At 57.3% G+C, this 19070-nt stretch overlaps 1 protein-coding gene across 4 annotated transcripts; it reads left to right on the top strand.

Moving 5' to 3' along the window:
- Window positions 1–205: 205 nt before the first annotated feature.
- On the top strand, window positions 206–12406 carry MST1R (macrophage stimulating 1 receptor; the record flags this gene model as incomplete). 4 transcript variants are annotated; one of them, XM_081072371.1, is made up of 20 exons in its annotated part: window positions 206–1465; window positions 4297–4485; window positions 4566–4694; window positions 4855–5025; window positions 5329–5489; window positions 5754–5919; window positions 6033–6169; window positions 6540–6701; window positions 6797–6890; window positions 7013–7225; window positions 7326–7472; window positions 7552–7714; window positions 7885–7986; window positions 8062–8268; window positions 8619–8699; window positions 8833–9014; window positions 9109–9218; window positions 9452–9617; window positions 10014–10150; window positions 11877–12406. In XM_081072371.1, 20 exons carry the CDS (start codon window positions 221–223, stop codon window positions 12109–12111), a joined length of 4197 nt encoding a protein of 1398 aa, XP_080928497.1. In that variant the 3' UTR covers window positions 12112–12406. The 4 variants fall into 4 exon arrangements, with proteins under 4 accessions (XP_080928497.1, XP_080928496.1, XP_080928495.1 ...); XM_081072370.1 differs by having other exon boundaries at window positions 219–1465; window positions 7016–7225; XM_081072369.1 differs by having other exon boundaries at window positions 221–1465; window positions 7016–7225; window positions 7885–8268.
- Between the last annotated feature and the right edge of the window lie 6664 nt (window positions 12407–19070).

The following is a 19070-nucleotide window of genomic DNA, read 5'->3' as shown; positions in this document are numbered from 1 at the left end:
GGGGGCGTCAGGTGAGACGGACTCTCTAGTTCCTGCCGCTGTGTGTGTCCGCTCGTGCCAGGAGCTCAGACCCGAGGGCAGGGGAGGAGGGTAGACATCACAGAAGTCCGCTGCCGGAGGCCTCTCAGGACAGGTGCTGGACGCCGGTTCCAGCCCTCAAGTCTGCTCACAGCCAGGCCCCGGCCTGCGGGAATCCCCACGAGGCCCCATCTGGGCCTCAATGGAGCTACTCCTGCCGCCCTCGCAGCCGTCCCTGTTGTTGCTGCTGTTGCTGTTGCGGCTGCGCCCGGCTGTCCCTGCGACGGGAGGATCCTGGCAGTGCCCGCGCACCCCCTACGCTGCCTCCCGCGACTTTGACGTGGAGTACGTGGTGCCCAGCTTCTCGGTCGGCGGGCCTGTACAGGCCCTGGCAACCTACGAGGACCGCGTGGACGGAAGTGCGGTGTTTGTGGCCACACGCAATCGCCTGCATGTGCTTGGGCCTGGCCTGAAGCCTGTGGAGAGCCTGGCCACAGGCCCTGCTGGGGACCCTGGCTGCCAGACGTGTGCAGCCTGTGGCCCGGACCCCCACGGCCCACCGGGGGACACAGATACAAAGGTGCTGGTGTTGGAGCCGGCACTGCCTGCACTGGTCAGCTGCGGCTCGAGCCTGCACGGCCGCTGCTTCCTGCATGAGCTAGAGCCGGACGGGACCACTCTGCACCTGGCGCCACCGGTCTGCCTCTTCTCCGCCCACCACAACCGGCCTGAGCACTGTCCCGACTGTGTGGCCAGCCCTCTGGGCACCCTCGTGAGCGTGGTTGAGCAGGGCCATGCCTCCTACTTCTACGTGGCATCCTCACTGGATGCGGAAGTGGCAGCGAGCTTCAGCCCACGCTCAGTGTCCATCCGGCGCCTCAAGGCCGATGATTCAGGATTCGCACCAGACTTTGCAGCGCTGTCAGTGTTGCCCGCGCACCTCGCTTCCTACCGCATTGAATACGTGTACAGCTTCCACGCAGGAGACTTCGTCTATTTCCTGACAGTGCAGCCAGCCAGTGTGGCAGCCCCTCCAGGCGCCTTACACACACGCCTGGCCCGGCTCAGCGCCATTGACACTGACCTGGGCCACTACCGCGAGCTGGTCCTCGACTGCCGTTTTGCACCTAAACGCCGGCGACGCGGTGCCTCTGAGGGCGGGCAACCGTACCCGGTTCTGCAGGCAGCCCACACTGCTCCGGTGGGTAGCCGACTGGCCGCTGAGCTGAGCATCGCCGAGGGCCAGGAAGTACTATTTGGGGTCTTCACGGCTAGCAGAGACAGCAGCCCCGGTGTGGGTCCCAACTCTGTTGTCTGTGCCTTCCCCATCGACCTGCTGGACACTCTCATCGAGCAGGGTGTGGACCTCTGTTGTGAGCCTCCCATCCACCCTGGCCTCCGGCGAGGCCTCGACTTCTTCCAGTCGCCCAGTTTGTGCCCCAACCTGGTGAGCAGAAAGAAGGGGCCCTGACCTGTGCACATGGCTGAATCCAGGCTGTTCCCTTGCAGCAGTGAGAGGGTCTGGGAGCCGGCAGGGCAGGAAGGGAGAAGTTTTCTTTTTCACCCAGTTCCGTAGTGCTGGGGTGGTGTGAAGGAATGAGCCAAGCAAAGGCCACACTGGAGGCTCATCTTCCAGCCAGGCTGGCTAGCCCCTGTGTTGCTCTCTCACCCTCTCACCTATCATGGCCTCTGATGTTTTAGGCAGTTTCCCTGGTTATTACTAGATTACAGCACAGCTGTCTCTCTGCCAGACACACTGCCAAAGTCTGGGAAGAAGTATGGGCATCCCCTCCTATGTGCCCACCACACATACCCTCAGGGACGCACAGCAAAACAACCCTCCACACATAGGCAGATACTCACAGATTCACAGACTCAGACTGCTCACCAGTACAGTTTCACTTTCCCTGTGGGGGCACTTGTTTTGCTCTTTTCCAAAGAGGGTGGGGCAGGAGTTGTCCGAGAATGTCCCCTACCTCTGTTCTAGGGTCTGAAAAGTTTGGGGACTTATCAGGGAACCTGCATGGCTTGGGTTTCACGGACACACTCACTCCTGATTGTTCTTTGTGGGGTGATTGCGGGAGGCCCCACGACATGGTGGGAAGGCAACTTGGCTCTAGTAGATTCCAGAAGGCTCACCCCAGTGTTGTGCAAGCAACTGTAAACATCTGGGGATGAGTAAAGGCTTAGGTGGGGCTGGCTGCAACTGGTTCACCACACAGGAGTCCCAGACTTTTTTCCAGTCTGGGGGGCCCTGCCCCAGACAGGAGGTCTCCCAGCCCATGCTGAACTGTGGGCTCCTTCCAGCAGACCCTACCCTGGTTCTTTCCAGCCATGGTGTCAGGGAGCTGGCGCAGAGACAAAAAGGATATTTCTTAAAATGTTGAGGACAAAACCAAAACTGATTCCTTAAAGCCACTGAAACAATCCTAGCCTAGATTATAAGAGATTAAAACCAAGGAAATGGGGTAAATGGCACTGGACGAGTGGTCTTTCAGTGAAGTGACCCATAGTCACTGCTCTCAGAGTGTTTGGCTGCTCTGTGGCCCTGGCCCTGCTGTGATATTTACCACCAACTCCTTTCCAGCTCCTATTGATGGCACAAGGAGGAGTGGGGGGGATCTTCCTCCTCCCTCCCTCAGCTGAGTCCAGCTAGGTTGGAGGCCTTGGGGCTGGGGCTCTCTTATCTGGGCTGGGGAGCCCTGCCTGCCCTCTTCTTCCCTCTAGGGCATCAGAACCTCTCCCCAACTTGGCTAGTTGTCAGTGGGCCAGAAGGCATCCAGCATAGCTTGGCAGTGCCAGGCTCTAGGAGGACTAATCTCAGTCCCTGCCCAGAAGCCGGCCTTGCCCCTGCAAGGAGTGTGAAACAGCTTGTACTGTGTTTGTCCAGTAACTGGGCACGCAGCCTCCAGAGCAGCACCTACTGTGTGCTCACTGTGGCGGCCTCAGGAAGCCTGAGGGGCTCAGAGCTTCTATCTGACATCCAAGAGTTTGAGTCTAGGGCAGTCACCCTCCTCTGTGGGACATTGGACACTTGAGTGTTTTCAGGAGTCACAGGCCCTTAGACAAGCCTGGGAACCCAGAGGCAAGCAAGAGGGGTGTGGCCCTGACTGGAGTAGGGCCTCTTTACCCGCCTTGGCCCCACCTGTCCTTGAGTCACACTGAAAACACCTGACTGGCTTCCTGCTAGTACCAGGCCCCTTTCTGTTCTCAAGTGAGGACAGAGTCCCAGTCCCCACCCACCCAGGCTACAGACCCAGAGCATGGGGGGTTTCTGGGCCCAGCTCTGCACCTGCTTTTGCCCCTAGGGCCCCTGATCAGTGCTGATATCTGATGACAGGGTTACTCATACTTGGTCTGATGGGGCACTCAGAGGCTCCAGCCTTGAGGAATGCCCTCAGAGCTAGTGAGGGATGGTCCCAAGCAACTAGGGCTACTGAGGCCTGCCTGCGTTTTTCACACAGCTCCGATACCTTGCATTCACACTCTGGCTTCCCTCTGGCTTCCTGATTTCCCAGGAGCTTCCACAGCCCTGCCTTGGAGCACTGAGTGCAGCCCCCAAAACAGCCTCCTTAAGAGCAGGGGAGAGGTTAGTATCTCCCCACCCCTGGGGCCTAGTTTGGCAGCCAGGCCTTCAGGCTTTGGTTTATCCCTTTTGTACCCTGAAGGAGCAACAGGTAGCAGCTGGAGGTGTGGGAAGACCTTTGGAATCTCAGGGAAGGACCATGTTACCAACCCTATGCCTGCCAATTAACCTAAGAGTTCAGCCCCCTTGGGTGGGTGGGGACATTGAAGCCCTAAGAGGCGACAGGGCTTGCTGAAGTGCAGAGCAGAACCAGCAGGGGGCAAGAGAGGACTCTGGTGAGGAACTCAGACTTCCAACCTGGCTCCTCTTCCTGAAGGGCTTTAAGGCCTTTGACAAGTGACCCAACCTCTCTGAGCCTGTTTCCTTATCTGTAAAATGGGGGTGGTGAGAGCACCCACTCTACAGAGTGGTTGTGAGACAGAATGGGGCTGGGTCTGTAAGACTCAGTATCTCATTCCCCGATGGGACATGAAAGGGTAGGTAGGGCAAAGTGTAGGGCGAGCTGGCCTTTCAGCTTGGGCTGGCAACCTCTGGGCACCCCATGGAGCGCGGTGTAGTAACAGGCAGGCCTGGGGTCTTCTCCAGGCAGGTCAGGTGAGGGGTGGGAATTTGGGCTGTTGTGGTCACTGATAGACGCCCCAGAGGGGCAGTGTGTGGGGATGAGCCCTCATTCCTTCCCTGACCTTCCCTAGCCTGGGCTGGTGACTCCCAACCCCAACACCAGCTGCCGTCACTTCCCTCTGCTGGTCAGCAGCAGCCTGTCACGTGTGGACCTATTCAACGGGCTGTTAGGACCAGTGCAGGTCACTGCGCTGTACGTGACACGCCTCGACAATATCACAGTGGCCCACATGGGCACGACGGATGGGCGCATCCTACAGGTGGGTCCCTCATCTCCACAGCCCCTCGTCCCGAGGTCCCCATCCCCATCCTCAGTTTGCTCATAGCTGACTTGTCCCAGGTGGAGCTGGCCAGGTCTCTCAACTACTTGCTGTATGTGTCCAACTTCTCACTGGGCAGTAATGGGCAGCCCATCAGACGGGATGTCAGCCGCCTTGGGGACCACCTGCTCTTTGCCTCTGGAGACCAGGTAAGGTAGGCAGGGTCAGGCACAGCTCCCCATCCAATCCAGGGAGGTATTGACACACAGGTCTCACCACCCTGATCTACAGTGAGACCAGGGGATCCTATGGGGCCTAGGCCACCCAACCCCCTCCAGCCACCCTGAGCCATCTTTCTGCCACTCTAAGGTCTTCAAGGTACCTATCCGGGGCCCTGGCTGCCGCCACTTCCTCACCTGTGGGCGTTGTCTGCGAGCACAGCGTTTCATGGGTTGTGGCTGGTGTGGGGGCATGTGTGGCCGGCAGAAGGAGTGTCCTGGCTCCTGGCAACAGGACCATTGCCCACCTGAGATTACTGAGGTATGGCTTGCCTGGCAGGGCACAGGTAAGGGTGGGACGAGCTGGGCCTATGGTGGGGGTCAGCAGGTCTTGACCATAATCTTCCTCAGGATTGGGATGTCCTTAATAGCTACGAGGAGGGTATTCTTGGCAGAGGAGAGTGCATGCAAAGATGTGAAGGCAGAAAAGTACTTAAGACTAGCAAGTGACCTACAATGACTGGAGTATGGGGAAGGCAAGGGGTACAGCAGAAAAGTTTGGGGGAAACAGACAACTGAGAGGCCTGGCCCACAAAAGGACTCAGGCTATCTGCTCCCTTTCCAGTTCTATCCCCACAGTGGACCCCTAAGAGGCAGCACGAGGCTGACCCTGTGTGGCTCCAACTTCTACCTGCACCCTACCGGTCTGGTGCCTGAGAAAACCCATCAGGTCACCGTGGGCCAAAGTCCCTGCCGACTGCTGCCCAAGGACAGCTCAAACTTCAGGTAAAATAGGTCCCTGCCCTTCCTGATGGAGCAAAGCAGTCCCTTCTCTGTGATATCCTATCCTCTGCTTATTGGGGGCCAGGAGGTATGAGGCAAGTTGCAGTCACTCTGGCTATGCCCTATTGGTTCATGGACCAGATCCTGCCTGCACTGGAGGAAGGCATGGGTGGAGAGGCGATTCCCAGGCTCAGAGGAGACTTTGTGGTGGGCATGCAACCAGGCCTGTGTGACCCCTGGCTGACCCTGGGTTCCCCGATGCTCTAGCCCAGTGTCCCAGAAGGACTTTGTAGAGGAGTTTGAGTGTGAACTGGAACCCTTGGGCACACAGGCATCCGGGCCTGCTAACATCAGCCTCACCGTGACCAACATGCCACCAGGCAAGCACTTCAGGGTATATGGCACCTCCACGAGACAAGGCTTCTCTTTCATGGTGAGGCCACCTTGTCTTGTCTGTGCCTTTGGCCAGCTGGACAATATGGGCAGGGAAGGGCTTGGAGTGGAGGGTCTTCTTCACCAAGCTAAGCCACCTCCATACCCTCTTAGGAACCAGTGCTAAAGGACATACAACCCCTCTTTGGCCCACGGGCAGGGGGCACCCGCCTCACCCTTAAAGGCCACGGCCTGTCTGTAGGCACTAGCCGGGCTGTGCTGGTCAATGGGACTGAGTGCCTACTGGAAAGGTAAGTGCCGGCAGGTGAGGGGATCGGTGGCCATAGGGCTCCCAGGGGAGCCCTTACCCCTTACCGGGAGGGGCTTGGATCCCTGTCAGAGCAGAGGGAGGACTCAGTCACATGGCCAGGTTCAGGAAGAAGGGTCTATTGCCACCTCCAGTCCACAGATGGTTGGGGATGACAAGAGAGCCCATCTCAGAGTTCATTGGCTCCAGCTAAGGCTATAGGAAACCTGTTCCCTCTCTACCTTCTTGGAGGTCTTCCTGGGACCGCCCTGTCTTTAGACCCATAGAGTATGGGCAGGTGGGGAAAGGAACTGGGAGGGATCGGCAGACCCCTGGGGGAGGAAGACACTGAGCCCAGTCTCCCTGTTCCGCAGCATCAGTGAGGGGCAGCTTTTATGTACCACACCTCCCAGTGCTGCTACGGCCAGTGTTCCCATTCGCCTGCAGGTAGGGGGTGCCCAGGTGCCTGGCTCCTGGACCTTTGACTACCGGGAAGACCCCATTGTGCTGGGCATCAGCCCCAACTGTGGCTACACGTAAGTGCTACCTCCTTGCCCACTCTGGTCTCCTAGGAATGAGAGAGCCAGCCTCGGAGAATACCCCAAGCCTACCACCCTGCTCTCCTCCACAGTGGCTCCCATATCACCATCCATGGCCAACATCTCACTTCAGTGTGGCACCTCGAGCTGTCATTCCATGATGGGCATAGGCCGGCAGCAAACAGGGTGAGTGGGCAGGAGGGAGGAGGCCAGACCAGTCCCCTGAGTTCCAGCCCTACCATGTTGGGCCAAGGAGACTAGGATGGCCATAGGGGGTGCCTGGCTAACTACTCTTGCATGGGCTCCAGCAGTGTGAGGGGAAGCTCCCGGAGAAGCATTGGTGCCGCCTGCCTGAGTACGTGGTCCGAGGCCCCCAGGGGTGGGTGACAGGGAACCTGAGTGCCCAGGGGGATGGGGCTGCTGGCTTCACACTGCCCAGCTTTCGCTTCCTGCCCCCACCCCGTCCACCCAGCACCGACCTGGCCCCACTGAAGCCTGAGGAGCATGCCATTAAGTTCGAGGTAAGTGTGGGGGATGGAGGGCGGAGAGATGGAGGGTTAGGGCTGCAGCCTGCCCCAGGGAGATGTGGGCACTGGCCAGGCCTCCTGACTGTCTCTGCAGTATATCGGGCTAGGAGCTGTGGCTGACTGTGTGGACGTGAACGTGACCGTGGGTAATAAGAGCTGTGATCATGAGCTTCGGGGTGATGTGGTCATCTGCCCCCTGCCCCTCTCCCTGCAACTGGGCAAGAATGGTGCCCCACTTCAGGTAGGCAGCTCAGCGGGCCTTTTATAAGAGACATGGGCCAAGGCCTGCAAGCTGGGCCTGAGTTGTCACTTGCCCCCAGGTCTGCGTGGATGGTGACTGTCACATCCTGGGCAGAGTAGTGCGTTCAGGCTCAGAGGGGGTCTCACAGAGGACACTCTTGGGTGTCTTGCTGGCCCTCCTCCTGCTTGTGACTATATTGGCCACTGCACTGGTCTTCAACTACTGGCGGAGGAGACAGCTAGGTGAGCTCTCCACTCCCACCCTGACTCAGCCCTTACCCCCAAACAGGGGCATCTCCAAGTTCCTATATCCTCTTTCTGCCCAGGCCTTGGGGGTCTGCTCACAGCTCCTGGGTAGGGGTCAGCTTTTAGCAGTTTGGAGAGGCTAGCCACCAGGGACTGTCTTTCCACAGTCCTTTCTCCAAGACTGGATGACCCAGCACCCTTGGACCAAACCACTGGAGCCATGGCTCTTCCTATGTTCCGCTCTGGCTCAGACTACAGAAATGGCCTTGGTGAGATGATAGAGGCACTAGAAGCTGGGGCCATACCCTCTGCTCCACAAGCCCCTTACTCCCTCTCCTCCACAGCAGCCCCTGCCGTAGATGGTCTGGTTTCCACCACTGGTGTCCACAGAGCCTCCTGTTCGGACAGCGGGAATGGGTCCTGTGTCCCACTGCTACAGACAGAGTCCATCCAGCTGGGGGTCCTGGACTCGACGCTCCTGGCCGAGGTCAAGGATGTACTGATTCCCCATGAGCGAGTGGTCACCCACAGTGACCGAGTCATTGGCAAAGGTGTGGGTGCCAGACCAGGAGGGGCTGGGGCAGATATGGAGTCCTGAGGTGACATGAGACTGCTGGACAGGACTCTGCTCTGGCCTTCTAACCAACCTGTGTGACCTTTGGGCAGATCACATAAGCTCTCTGAGCCTCCAGTTTCTCACCTATGAAATAGGAATTAGTTCTGTCTTCCGCGGGTTCTGGTACAGATGAAGTGGGCCTGGGAGGGCGCTCTACCATCAGGCCGCTACTGCTTGTTGTTAATGTCAGATTTGCCAGTTGGTGCTCTGAGGTCGGCTTGCCAGTGAGAGGGCGTGGTCTGAGCACCTGGCAGTGGGGTCCCTCTCACCATCTCCTCTCGTCAGGCCATTTTGGAGTTGTCTACCATGGAGAATACACAGACGAAGCCCAGAATCAAATCCACTGTGCCATTAAGTCGCTGAGTCGTAAGTGGGACAGAGGCTGGGCGGGTCCTCATCCCTGCCGTGCTACCACATCGCTGAGTGACCCTGAGCAGGAGACTCTTCTCTATTTCCCCACCTGACCCTTCTAACGGTCCTGACTGACACTGCTCTGCAGGCATCACGGAGATGCAGGAGGTGGAGGCCTTCCTGCGCGAGGGGCTGATCATGCGGGGTCTGCATCACCCAAACGTGCTGGCTCTCATTGGCATCGTGCTGCCACCTGAAGGGCTGCCCCGCGTGCTGCTGCCCTATATGCGCCACGGAGACCTGCTCCAGTTCATCCGCTCACCCCAGCGGGTTGGTGCTCAGCTGGCCCTGGCTCGGGGGGCTTGGGCAGCAGCTGGGGGTGGAGCTGCTTTGCCCTTGCCTACTGACCCATCTGTGCCCCCAGAACCCCACGGTGAAGGACCTCATCAGCTTTGGCCTGCAGGTAGCCCGCGGCATGGAGTACCTGGCAGAGCAGAAGTTTGTGCACAGGGACCTGGCTGCTCGGAACTGCATGTGAGAGACTGGAGCAGTTAGGGGGAAGCAAGGGGTCAGGGAACCAGGGACTAGAGCTGTCCGAAAGGCGCCTCCGTCCTGGGCATGTCCTGCCCGAGCTGGCCCTCAGTTTTCCTATCTGCCCAGTGCAGGCTTAGGTTAGACTCTGTGGCTCTGAAAGCCTGTGAAGACCTGGAACAGGTGGGTTCAGGGCCTGGTGGGGGCCAGTCCTGAGTGTGATTCCCCTCTCCCAGGCTAGATGAGTCATTCACAGTCAAGGTGGCTGACTTTGGCATGGCCCGGGGCATCTTGGACAAGGAATACTACAGTGTTCAACAGCAACGCCACGCTCGTCTACCTGTCAAATGGATGGCACTGGAGAGCCTGCAGACCTACAAATTCACCACCAAGTCTGATGTGGTGAGGCTCCAGCTGGCCCAGAGTCCGCCGGGCCTCAGTGTCCTGGGAGAACACTCGGCTTTGCCCACTCAGCTTCAGATGGCGATCTGAGCCCGGGGAATCTCCAAGCTGGGCAGCCCTCCTGCCCATGTGCTCACCTCTTGGACAGGAGGAGGCTGTGAACTCACTGGCTCCTCACAGAAACTCTAGGCCTTGCCCAGCCCCAACTCTGGACACACTCAGGTGGTGGGAGGAGACAGTAAAGATGCTTGTGAGGGAGGGAGGAATAGGCTCTGATTGGGGGGTGGGGCCCCCCACATCCAGCTAGAGGGCTCTGGGATGTAGAAGACCTAGGGGCTCCACCTACCCCCAAGTTGTGGGTGAGAATTGAGTCCCCTTACTTTTCCCTTCCCACAGTGGTCGTTCGGCGTGCTGCTATGGGAGCTGCTGACGCGGGGCGCTCCACCGTATCCCCACATCGACCCTTTTGACCTCACTAACTTCCTGGCCCAGGGTCGTCGCCTTCCCCAGCCCGAGTATTGCCCCAATTCTCTGTGAGTATGTGGAGGTGGTAATGCAGAGGGAGCTGGGCCCGAGACAAGGACGTGGCAGGAGACAGAGGTCTTGCTTCGCTTTCTGACCTGGAAAGGGACCCTCTTAGTTTCCTCATCTGTGGACTGGTTCCGCCCCCATTCGGGGCTGGGTGCTGGGAAGATATCATGGTTGCCATGGTAACAGCATTCCCAACTTCAGAGTCTGGGTTGAGGCCAGTGATTTGATTTCCTGGCACTCCTCTTCCCCCACCCCCGCCACGGGGGGCTGTTTTCCATCTTTTCCACTCACTTAACCTCAAGGAAAGGTTCCATTAGCTCCCACACTAGTCTCTTCCACGTCTCTAGATCAGGTGTTTTTTTCACTGGATCTAGTTTCAGATTTCCCATTCCCGGAGGCATGGCAGCTGTGTCATTATAAGTGCCTGGGGGGTGGGTTTGGTGCCAAGGTTCATCTTAAGCAGCTCCGCTGTGCCCAGGTCTTTGTTAGAACAGGAAGGACCAGGTCGCAGGTCCTGTCCCAGGCTGCATTCCAAAAGGGATGAGTAACCCTTGCTCACAGCCCCGCCGCCTTGGGTCTGATCTTCATTATTCACTTCACTAACGTACCTGGTTTGAAGTACGGGAAGTTAACTTCACAGCCTATCTGCCTCTGGCTGAGGTTCCCTGAAACAAACTCTGAGTTGGAGATTTATGTGCCCAGGGTTTATTGGGAGGTTAGGGGCTAGGGAGGCAGGACTGGGCAGGAGGAGAAGCTGGGCTGTGATACAGATACCACAGAAGCTGCCGCCCATCCCACGGGGACTACTTGAGCTGGGATGGCCCTTTATAGTTTTCTGAAATGAAGATGAAGGAGCCAGGCCTCTGTACCAGACATTAATCAGTCACTGGTCACAGCTGTCCCTAGAGAGGGAGTGTGAGCTTCGGGCAATTCCTAGAGAGAGCCTCAGCCTCCAGCAGTCAGCAGCTGTGGGAGAATGAAGGGGGTTGGGGGGTTCAGGGTGGCACACCACAGCCTCCACTACACCAGGACAAGTCCCTTCTCCTCTCTGGGCCTCAGTTTCCTCATCTGTAAAGTTGGGATGGTAATAGTACCGCCCTTTAAGAGTCTGAGAATTCTGTGGAATTATTGTGTGGAGGGCACTTAGAGTATCATTTAAGGCAGGGATGACATTCCCAAGATAAAGGGGCAAGGATTAGGACCCACCAGGCAAACCCAGAGAAACTCTGCTTAGGAACCACGGTGCCACACGTGCTGCCCCACACGTCCTTGTCACAGGAGTCATAACCCCCATTTCACTGGAGCTGGGCTTCCTTCCTGGAAGATGTGTGGTGATAAAACCATGCCAGCTTGTGAGGTGGGCCCTAAGCTGAGCACTTCACAGGCATCCTGTCACCTGTGTCCCAACAGCTCTGGGGTCAGAGGAAGATCCAGAAGCACAGAGAGAGATTAAGGAACTTGCCCCAAATCGCATAGCCCAGGGCACGGGTACAGGAGCCAAGCTTTTAACCCCTGAGACAATTCGACCTCCACCAGGGTGGGAAGGCAGGACTGGAACAGCGATCATCAGAGTGATGAGAAGAGTTGCCCCTGCTTGGGCTACACTGGGCACTAGGCTCTGTTGCCTGTTTTCATCCTTATGTGGCCTGCCAGCGAGTTAACGGGTGGGTGGCCCGGAATCTCTGGGTGGGGTTAGGCCCTGGCCCTGACACTCTCCTCCCCCCGCAGGTATGCAGTGATGAAGCATTGCTGGATGGTGGACCCCGCAGCACGACCCACCTTTGGAGCGCTAGTGGGAGAAGTGGAGCAGGTGGCGGCCACTCTGCGTGGGGACCACTACGTGAACCTGGGCCTTGGCGTCTTGGAAGAGGCGGACATGCCCCTAGAACAGTTGCCGTCCACATCTATGCACAGGAGCACCGGGAGGCCCCGGCCCCTCTCAGAGCCACCAAGGCCCACGTGACCTCAGTCCTAGCTAGGCCCTGAGGGGCCGTACCTGTGTAGCCCCTTCGGGGCGTTAACCCCAGGCCTGCCCTGGTCCAACCTGCCCCTGCCCTGTCCCTGCTCCTTAACCTTCAGGGCCTGTAAGAGGGGAGCAGGGCCCCTCACTCCACGGGGGGAGCCAGTGAGGATGATCCTTGATGCAGTGAGTATTTATGGAGCGCCTGCTATATGCCTGGGCCGCGAGGCACAGGGGACTCAACGGTGACCAGACACTGGCCCGTGACCAGTAAAAGAACAAATAACTATTTAAGCACAAATTGTGGTAAATGCTGTGAAATAGAAAGAGGTGGCTTTGAGAGAATGGAGCACAGCTCTAGATAGAAAGATGAATACAGAGGTGAGGGAATTCTCCCAGGAGATGCCTTTTTTGCTGAGACCCTGTGGGAGCTGTGCCAGAAGCAGAGTTGGGTGAAGAGAGTTCCTAAGGCTGGAAAGGGGTTGGCTCAGCGAGAAGGCTCCAGAGAATAGGAAGGTAGGCAAGGCCCAGATCCAGGTTACCGGGCCCCAGGGACTTTCAGATAGTACCAAGAGGGTGGGTCGAGGCCTCAAGCATGCAGCAGCCAGGCTGGCTTCTCCCGTGCCCAGTCTGCCTGTCCCCTTCCCTGGGCCCTAGCCCCTCACCAGGGCTACCTGTTCCGCCTGCAGCCACCACCACCACTACCACCTACACTGTCGGGGCATCAAGACTTGCTCCTCCACCCCTACCCCTGCCAGCATTGTCCTTGCAGCCTTGAGAGAGATGAGCCGCAGCAAGGTCTCAGCTCCACACTTTCCAGGCATCAGCTTCAAGGTGCTGATTGCCCACACTATTAATACTCGTCAAGGCCACTCTACAGTAGCCACTAGAGGGACAGGCCCCACAGGAGAGGGAGAACATGCTAACCCTCCCCATGCTCTGGATACTGGAGGAGCAGCTGGGCCCTGCTGGTATGGGTAGCTGGGGTACCAGAGTGACTGGGCCCGGGACATGCATCATGGTGATTCCTTTTTCTTGCTCAGTACCCCCATAGCCTCTATCCTGCCAGTTTGGGAGACCCCAGTTCACTTCAAGGGGAGCACATTCCCTCTTTTGTGAGTCCCAGCTCTGTCCTGTCAAACATGGAAGGCTGGGTTAGGGGCAAGAGCTCCCTGGTAAGCAAAGTGGGGTCTCCTTGGGATTGGAGCTGCCCAATGTTCTTTAGCCGTACTGTTGCCCACTCTGTCACCTCAGGTAGAGGGAGTCCCAGCCATGGGGAGCCTAAGGACTCTGAGGACAGGTGAATAAAGCTTAAAAGGGGACTCTTCTGCTCAAGTGCAGGGATCCAAAGATCAGGGGCCCATGAGCTGGAAAGGGGTAGAGATGGACTCTGCTGCCTGTTTACCACTGCACCTCTGCTGCCCACTAGAACAGATGCAGAAGAGATTGTAGCCTTGCATGCTTGGCCAGTGACCCTTTTCTCTCCATGTGTGTGGGAAAGAGTTGTGTCACCCCGAGGCTATTAGAGAGTTGAGTACAATGTCCTGCAGTATGCCCACCGCTGTGGTACCCAGACCAGTTGAAAATGATTATCTCCATCCCTCTGACTTGCAGTCCTTGTGCCCTGACCTCGTCCTGGGGAAGTTAAGGGTCACCCAGAGTGCCGAGCCCTGGGTGGGGAATAAGGAGAAGGCCCAGGGGCTTCTCTGAAGCTGAACTAAGGTTCCTTCCCCACTGAGCCTCTGCAGCTCATGGACTTCTGGCTCACATATTCCTAAGAGAGGGGCTCAGAGAGGAAGGGGTTCTCTGGATGGAAGGGAAGCTTAGTAAGGATAGGGGTCCCAGAGAAGGGAGACAGACAAGAGCTCAAGGGGTGTTGGGTTTCCTGTGTAGCCAGTTGGGTTTCCTGTGGCACTTTGGGCCTGTTTCTGGGCCAAGAGCCTCCAGGGCCAGAATTCTCCAGGGAGGAGACCCAGTTAAGCAGGTGCTTGGGCTCCTGGATCATGGCACAGCTGAATTCCCTTCCCCCCAATGTTGCAACCCCCAAGCTCTGAGGTCTGTTCTCAGAGCTGCCTGATGGTCCCAAGTCCATCTGGAGTGTCAGGAGGTGGAACTGCTTCAGGCTTTTAACTTCCAGACGAGGCCACCAGGGAGGTGAGGAAGGGAGAATTAGTTCTAGGCCCCCAGATGGGCTGGGAGACCAGGAGGTTTCTGAGTGGCTTCCAATGCTACTGAGGGCCGGCTGCCTTTCGGTTGTACTCTCGGTCTGCCAGCTCCACACCCAGCCCTCTGTCGGTGTTTTCCTCTCCTGATACTCCTCCCTCGAACTACCCAAGGCACCTGTGAGCCCTAACCCCCTGCTTCGCTGAAGTCTCCTGGCCACGGTGTCCCCATTCCATGGGGGCGGCACTGTGTTTAAAGGAGCTGGTATCTCCACCTCCTGACTCCAAAGGAAGACAGGATGCAGAGAACCCCAGTCCTAGGGGGATGTCCGGCGGAGTGAGGGGTGATAATCTACTCCTAATGAAGGCTGTGGGAGGCAGAACTCGAGTGCCAGGAGGATGTGGCTTTTGAGCTCTAAGGCATAGGGAAATTTAAATAACAGATGTTTCAACAACCTTCCCTGCAAGCCTCAGTGCAGTGACCCCTCTGCTGTGATGTGTTACAGCTTAAAAATAGCCCACAATGAAGCGCTCTGAGCTCCAATTGACTCAAGCTTACGTAACTGCGTGAAAGATGGCCAGCCGCACCAGCCCAGAGGGAGGGCAACAGCACAGCCACCCTGCTGCCGCAGCTGGCTTAGGGGCTGGAGGCGATCTCCTCACCCTCCCTGGGAACAGACCCCAATCCAGGAGCCCGTAAGAGGTGGGAACAAAAGCAGTGCTTTCAGAAACACACAAGGTTTCAGGACGGCTGAGAAGAGACCTCCAACCAGGCCTGCAGAGGGGATGTGAGGAGAGCTGCCCTCCCTCAGGGTCCCCAAGGAACCCAGGTCCAGTAGAGGGGGGAGGGTACTTTAAGAACAGATGGCTGGGTCACAGAGAGTAAGAAAGGAGCCCATGTGGGTAGGGTAACTGGGGAAACCCAAAGGATTCCTTTCCCCCTTTGAAGAGGGGGCTCCCCAGCTCGGAGGAACACATCAGCAGGACCGATGCCTGGCTGAAACTGTCAGTACCACGCAGCCCGGGGTGGAGCTGACTCCTTGGGGTCTCCATGGTCAGGCTGCCTTGGTGGGACTTGTGGCGTCAGGGAGGGCACACTGGCTTCAAAGCTGATTGAACTCAAGATCTTGGCCACCAGCTGCTTTGAGTTCCCTGCCTTCCCTGATGCATTCCCAGATCCCAGAGGCCCAGTCCAAGACAGCCCGCAAGTGTGCAGGTGGCTAAATCTTGGGGTCTTGGTTTCCTATCAGTAGCCAGAGAGGGTTGGAGCACAGGATCCATTTGGGCCTTTTCAGAAGCGGGCCTTTACCTGGGCTGTGCGCCTACCTGGAATGCCCCTCTCCACAGATCTAAACCCTCCCCGTCTGCAGCCTCTGGGCCAAAGGGCTGGTGTCTGAGCCCCTGGGCAGCGGCAGCGATGAACATCTGGGAAACAGGCCTGCTTTTCACTCCATTATCCAGTGGCTGCCTGCACTGGGAGCCCTTCAGGCTCCTTCTCATCCCAGGTTTTTGAAGATGTCCAGAGTTTTCCCAGGGCACAGGAGGAACAGGCAGGCATGCTGGAAGAGGCTGAGAACTCGACAGAGCTCTCTCCTGAGAACACAGGAGCCAAAAATATGTCTGCACTGGAGAAGCAGGTCTGGGAGACTTAGCTGGTCATGGAGCTCCCAGTAGAATGAGCTTTTTGCACCCGCCCCTGATGCCCTTCCTGTCCACCATCCTTAAAGCCTCCTAGGTGGGAGGGTTCCAGCCTGTTCCACAGGAAAGAAGGGTCTCTCAGAATGACGTGACTCTGCCCATCTCCTGAAGTCCGACCCTCTCCACAGGGGTTGGGACCTTCCCCCCAAGCCTACCAGGAGGGCAAGAGGTGAAGTATGAGAGGATACTGGGATCTGTCCTCACAGAGGAGACTCTGTCTGATCTTGCCCACAGACTGAGTTCCTTCTTGGCCCCTCCATCCCAGATAGCCCTCAGCCTGGGGAATGGGCTCAGCCTGGGGGAGGGGCTCTCCAGGTTGCCATGGCAACATGTTGGCCCTCCTTACTTTCTAGAATCAGAAATAGAATTGGATGCCCTTCTTCCTGGTGAAAGACTATTTAAAAACATGTGGGGGGGCAGGGGGTACAGGGGTAATGTCCCTACCTGATCCTGGGGTCTGGGCAGAAGGGCCCTAGCCTGGGAACCCCTCTAGTTGCCCTAACGCCTCTCCCCTCAGATGGATAAAATGGAGTGGGTTTTAGCCAGTCAAGTATTCTGAGTACAAAAGGAATCAGCCTGGTCCCTCAGGGTGTGTAGCTGGCCCCTACTCAGCGCCACCAGGTTCCTGGGAGGGCACTGGCTTAATGGTGCCAATAGGAAAAATACCTCCTCCGAGGCATGGGTCACCTGCTAAGCTATCCAGAGGAAGAGCAGATCTATGGGGGACACAGCTTAGGTGGGGCTGCAGCATTCGAAGGGAGGCATATTGGCTTCCCTCCAGCAGGATCCATGCCCACATGGTCCTGGGCACTTCACCCAGTGGTGGCACACCATAGGTTCCTGAAGTGTGGGTCCTGAGCCTAGTGGCCTGCCTTCAGATTCTGGCTCTCCTACTCACTAGCTAAGACCTCTGTGACTTCTCTGTCTTCTCTGTGCCTTGATTTCCTCATTTGTAAACCAAGGATGAGAGTGCCTGGCTCACTGAATTGCTATGAGGCTGGATTCCACGTGCTCAGCACTGCCTGGTCCCCATTCTTACTGGATCCAATCAGTAACAGACATTGTTCTTGTTATAAGGGGTATTTGCTTCCCAGGTGGGAAGCGCCTTGTCCTCTCTCCAGACTGCCTTCTCTGGCCTTCCTTTGTAGGCCACTGCTTTCAGCAGACTCTGCTCCCTCCCCCAGGACACCTCAGGTCACTTGTTCACAAAGACCCAGCCCCGAAAGGAAGATCGTCTCCACTTCTGCAGGAGATGGGGATGGCCCAGTGGTTGGACATTCAGGAAGATCCCAGGGCCTCCCGGCATGTCTCCCCAGCCCACCCAGCTGCAGCCTAGCTCAAAGGCTACACAGGTGCTAGAGGCTGCTACTAGTACCTCTATTGTGGGGAAAACCACCCCCCAAAACCAGTTTTCTTGGAGGCAGAGATTAATGAAGCTCATAGTGTTTAGCAAGTATGTGTGTGTACACTTGCACACCCGTACAGGCCGCAGACCCTTGCGCTCTGCCACTTTCCTAGACCATAGTGTGTGCTGAGCAGCAGTGGCCAGAGAAATCGGAGGAGGGGGGGCCAGGGGTTCTGAGACCTGGCTGAGTCAGCTCTGCCCATGCTGAGTCAGGAAGACACAGACACAGCACAACGCTAGCCTTGGGCCCTGGTCACATCGCTTTACACCCCATGGCCACTGTAAACACTATTTTTAACCTCTGTGAAAACACATGGCTTCAGAGGATAAGCGTATAGCTGCATTCTCCACAAACCTGTTTTCTGGGCAGAAAGACTGAGACCTGAAAGGACACAGTCCCAGAAGACAGAGGGAGGAGGCTCAGAGCTCATAGCTATGGGGGGGTGGGGAAAGGGCCTGATCCAGCCCTGGTCAGAACCTCCAGGCCTAGGCCTTTGGCAGTGGGTAGTTCCCCCAAAGGCTGCCTAGGTCTGAGCTCTGTGGTTGCAGGGCACGTCTGGGGCGGGGCTGGTAGTCTAGGCAGGTCCCACTCCTCTTTGCCCCTCTGTTTGCCCATCTGAGAAATGGAGGGTAGAACTGCCTACCTGGTCTAATGGCTTATTTCCTAGGTGCCCACCCTATGTCCTGTCCCTTGTCTGACTTGTCCTTACTGTATGCGTAGCTGTGCCCACTGTGTGTCTAGTTCTGTGCCTACCATAACCCCACTGTGTACTAGTCCTGTGCTCACTGTGTGGACAACCCTGTAACTACTATGTCCCCACTGTGCCCCATCTTGTAATTGCCACTTGGCTGGCCCTGTGTTCACTGTGGCCTAATCCTATGCTCTCAGTACTCTGCCCACATTCTGGCCAAGGTGAACTTGACACAATGTGACAAGAGCTATAACATTCTGACTTGAGAATTCTGAGCCCAGGCCCCACCCCAACCCCTGTAGTTGCTATCCCTACCTCTGTGGGATACTGGTCTTAGGTTTCAAGGACACGTGGCTCTGGGGAGGGGGCTCTGTGAGGCACAGGCAGAGAAGAACCATCTGGAGAAGGAAGATTGCCAAGGAGCTGCTGTCCCTAGAGTGAGAGACAAGGAACATGGGGGAGGGGAGTGTGGGCCTGAGCCTGAGCCCCTCACGCTTTTCTGTCTCCTGGGCCCCCAAAGGGCCTCATATCAAATGCTCTGAACTGCATCCCTGGGTCAGGGCTGAGTCTCAAGTAGCCAAATGGGAAATGAGGAAAAAGAGCCAAGTCTGGCATCTAAGGTAGACTAGGCACCCAGGGTCTTCCTCAATGTCTCCGTTGGCCTTACACTGCCCCCCTGCTTCTAGGGCACTGCCCTCACTCTAGGCTGACCTGGGCAGAGTGGTCACCTGGCTGGTAAGAGGAGAGCAGTCTGGCCTAGAATTGGCAGGCTTTACCAGGCTCCCTGGGCTTTTCTGTCTCCCAAGGTTCCCTGGGCAGGCCCCCATTGCTCAGGGGGGTGGGGCCCCTGGTTTCCTACTCTGTCACCACCCCCAGGCCATCAGCAGCTGTGATGTGTGGGGTTGCCATGGCAGCAAAGTGGGGGAAGGGCACCCAGGGCATGGAGCGGGACTATGGAAGTAATCAAGAAGGTGGGGGCCCTGATCCATCAGACCCCCAGGGCCA

The sequence above is a fragment of the Rhinolophus hipposideros genome, assembly GCF_964194185.1.
Source record: "Rhinolophus hipposideros genome assembly, chromosome: 14".
Lineage (NCBI taxonomy): Eukaryota > Metazoa > Chordata > Mammalia > Chiroptera > Rhinolophidae > Rhinolophus > Rhinolophus hipposideros.
The sequence above is the reverse complement of the archived record's forward strand: the minus strand, read 5'-3'. Positions and strand labels throughout refer to the sequence as shown.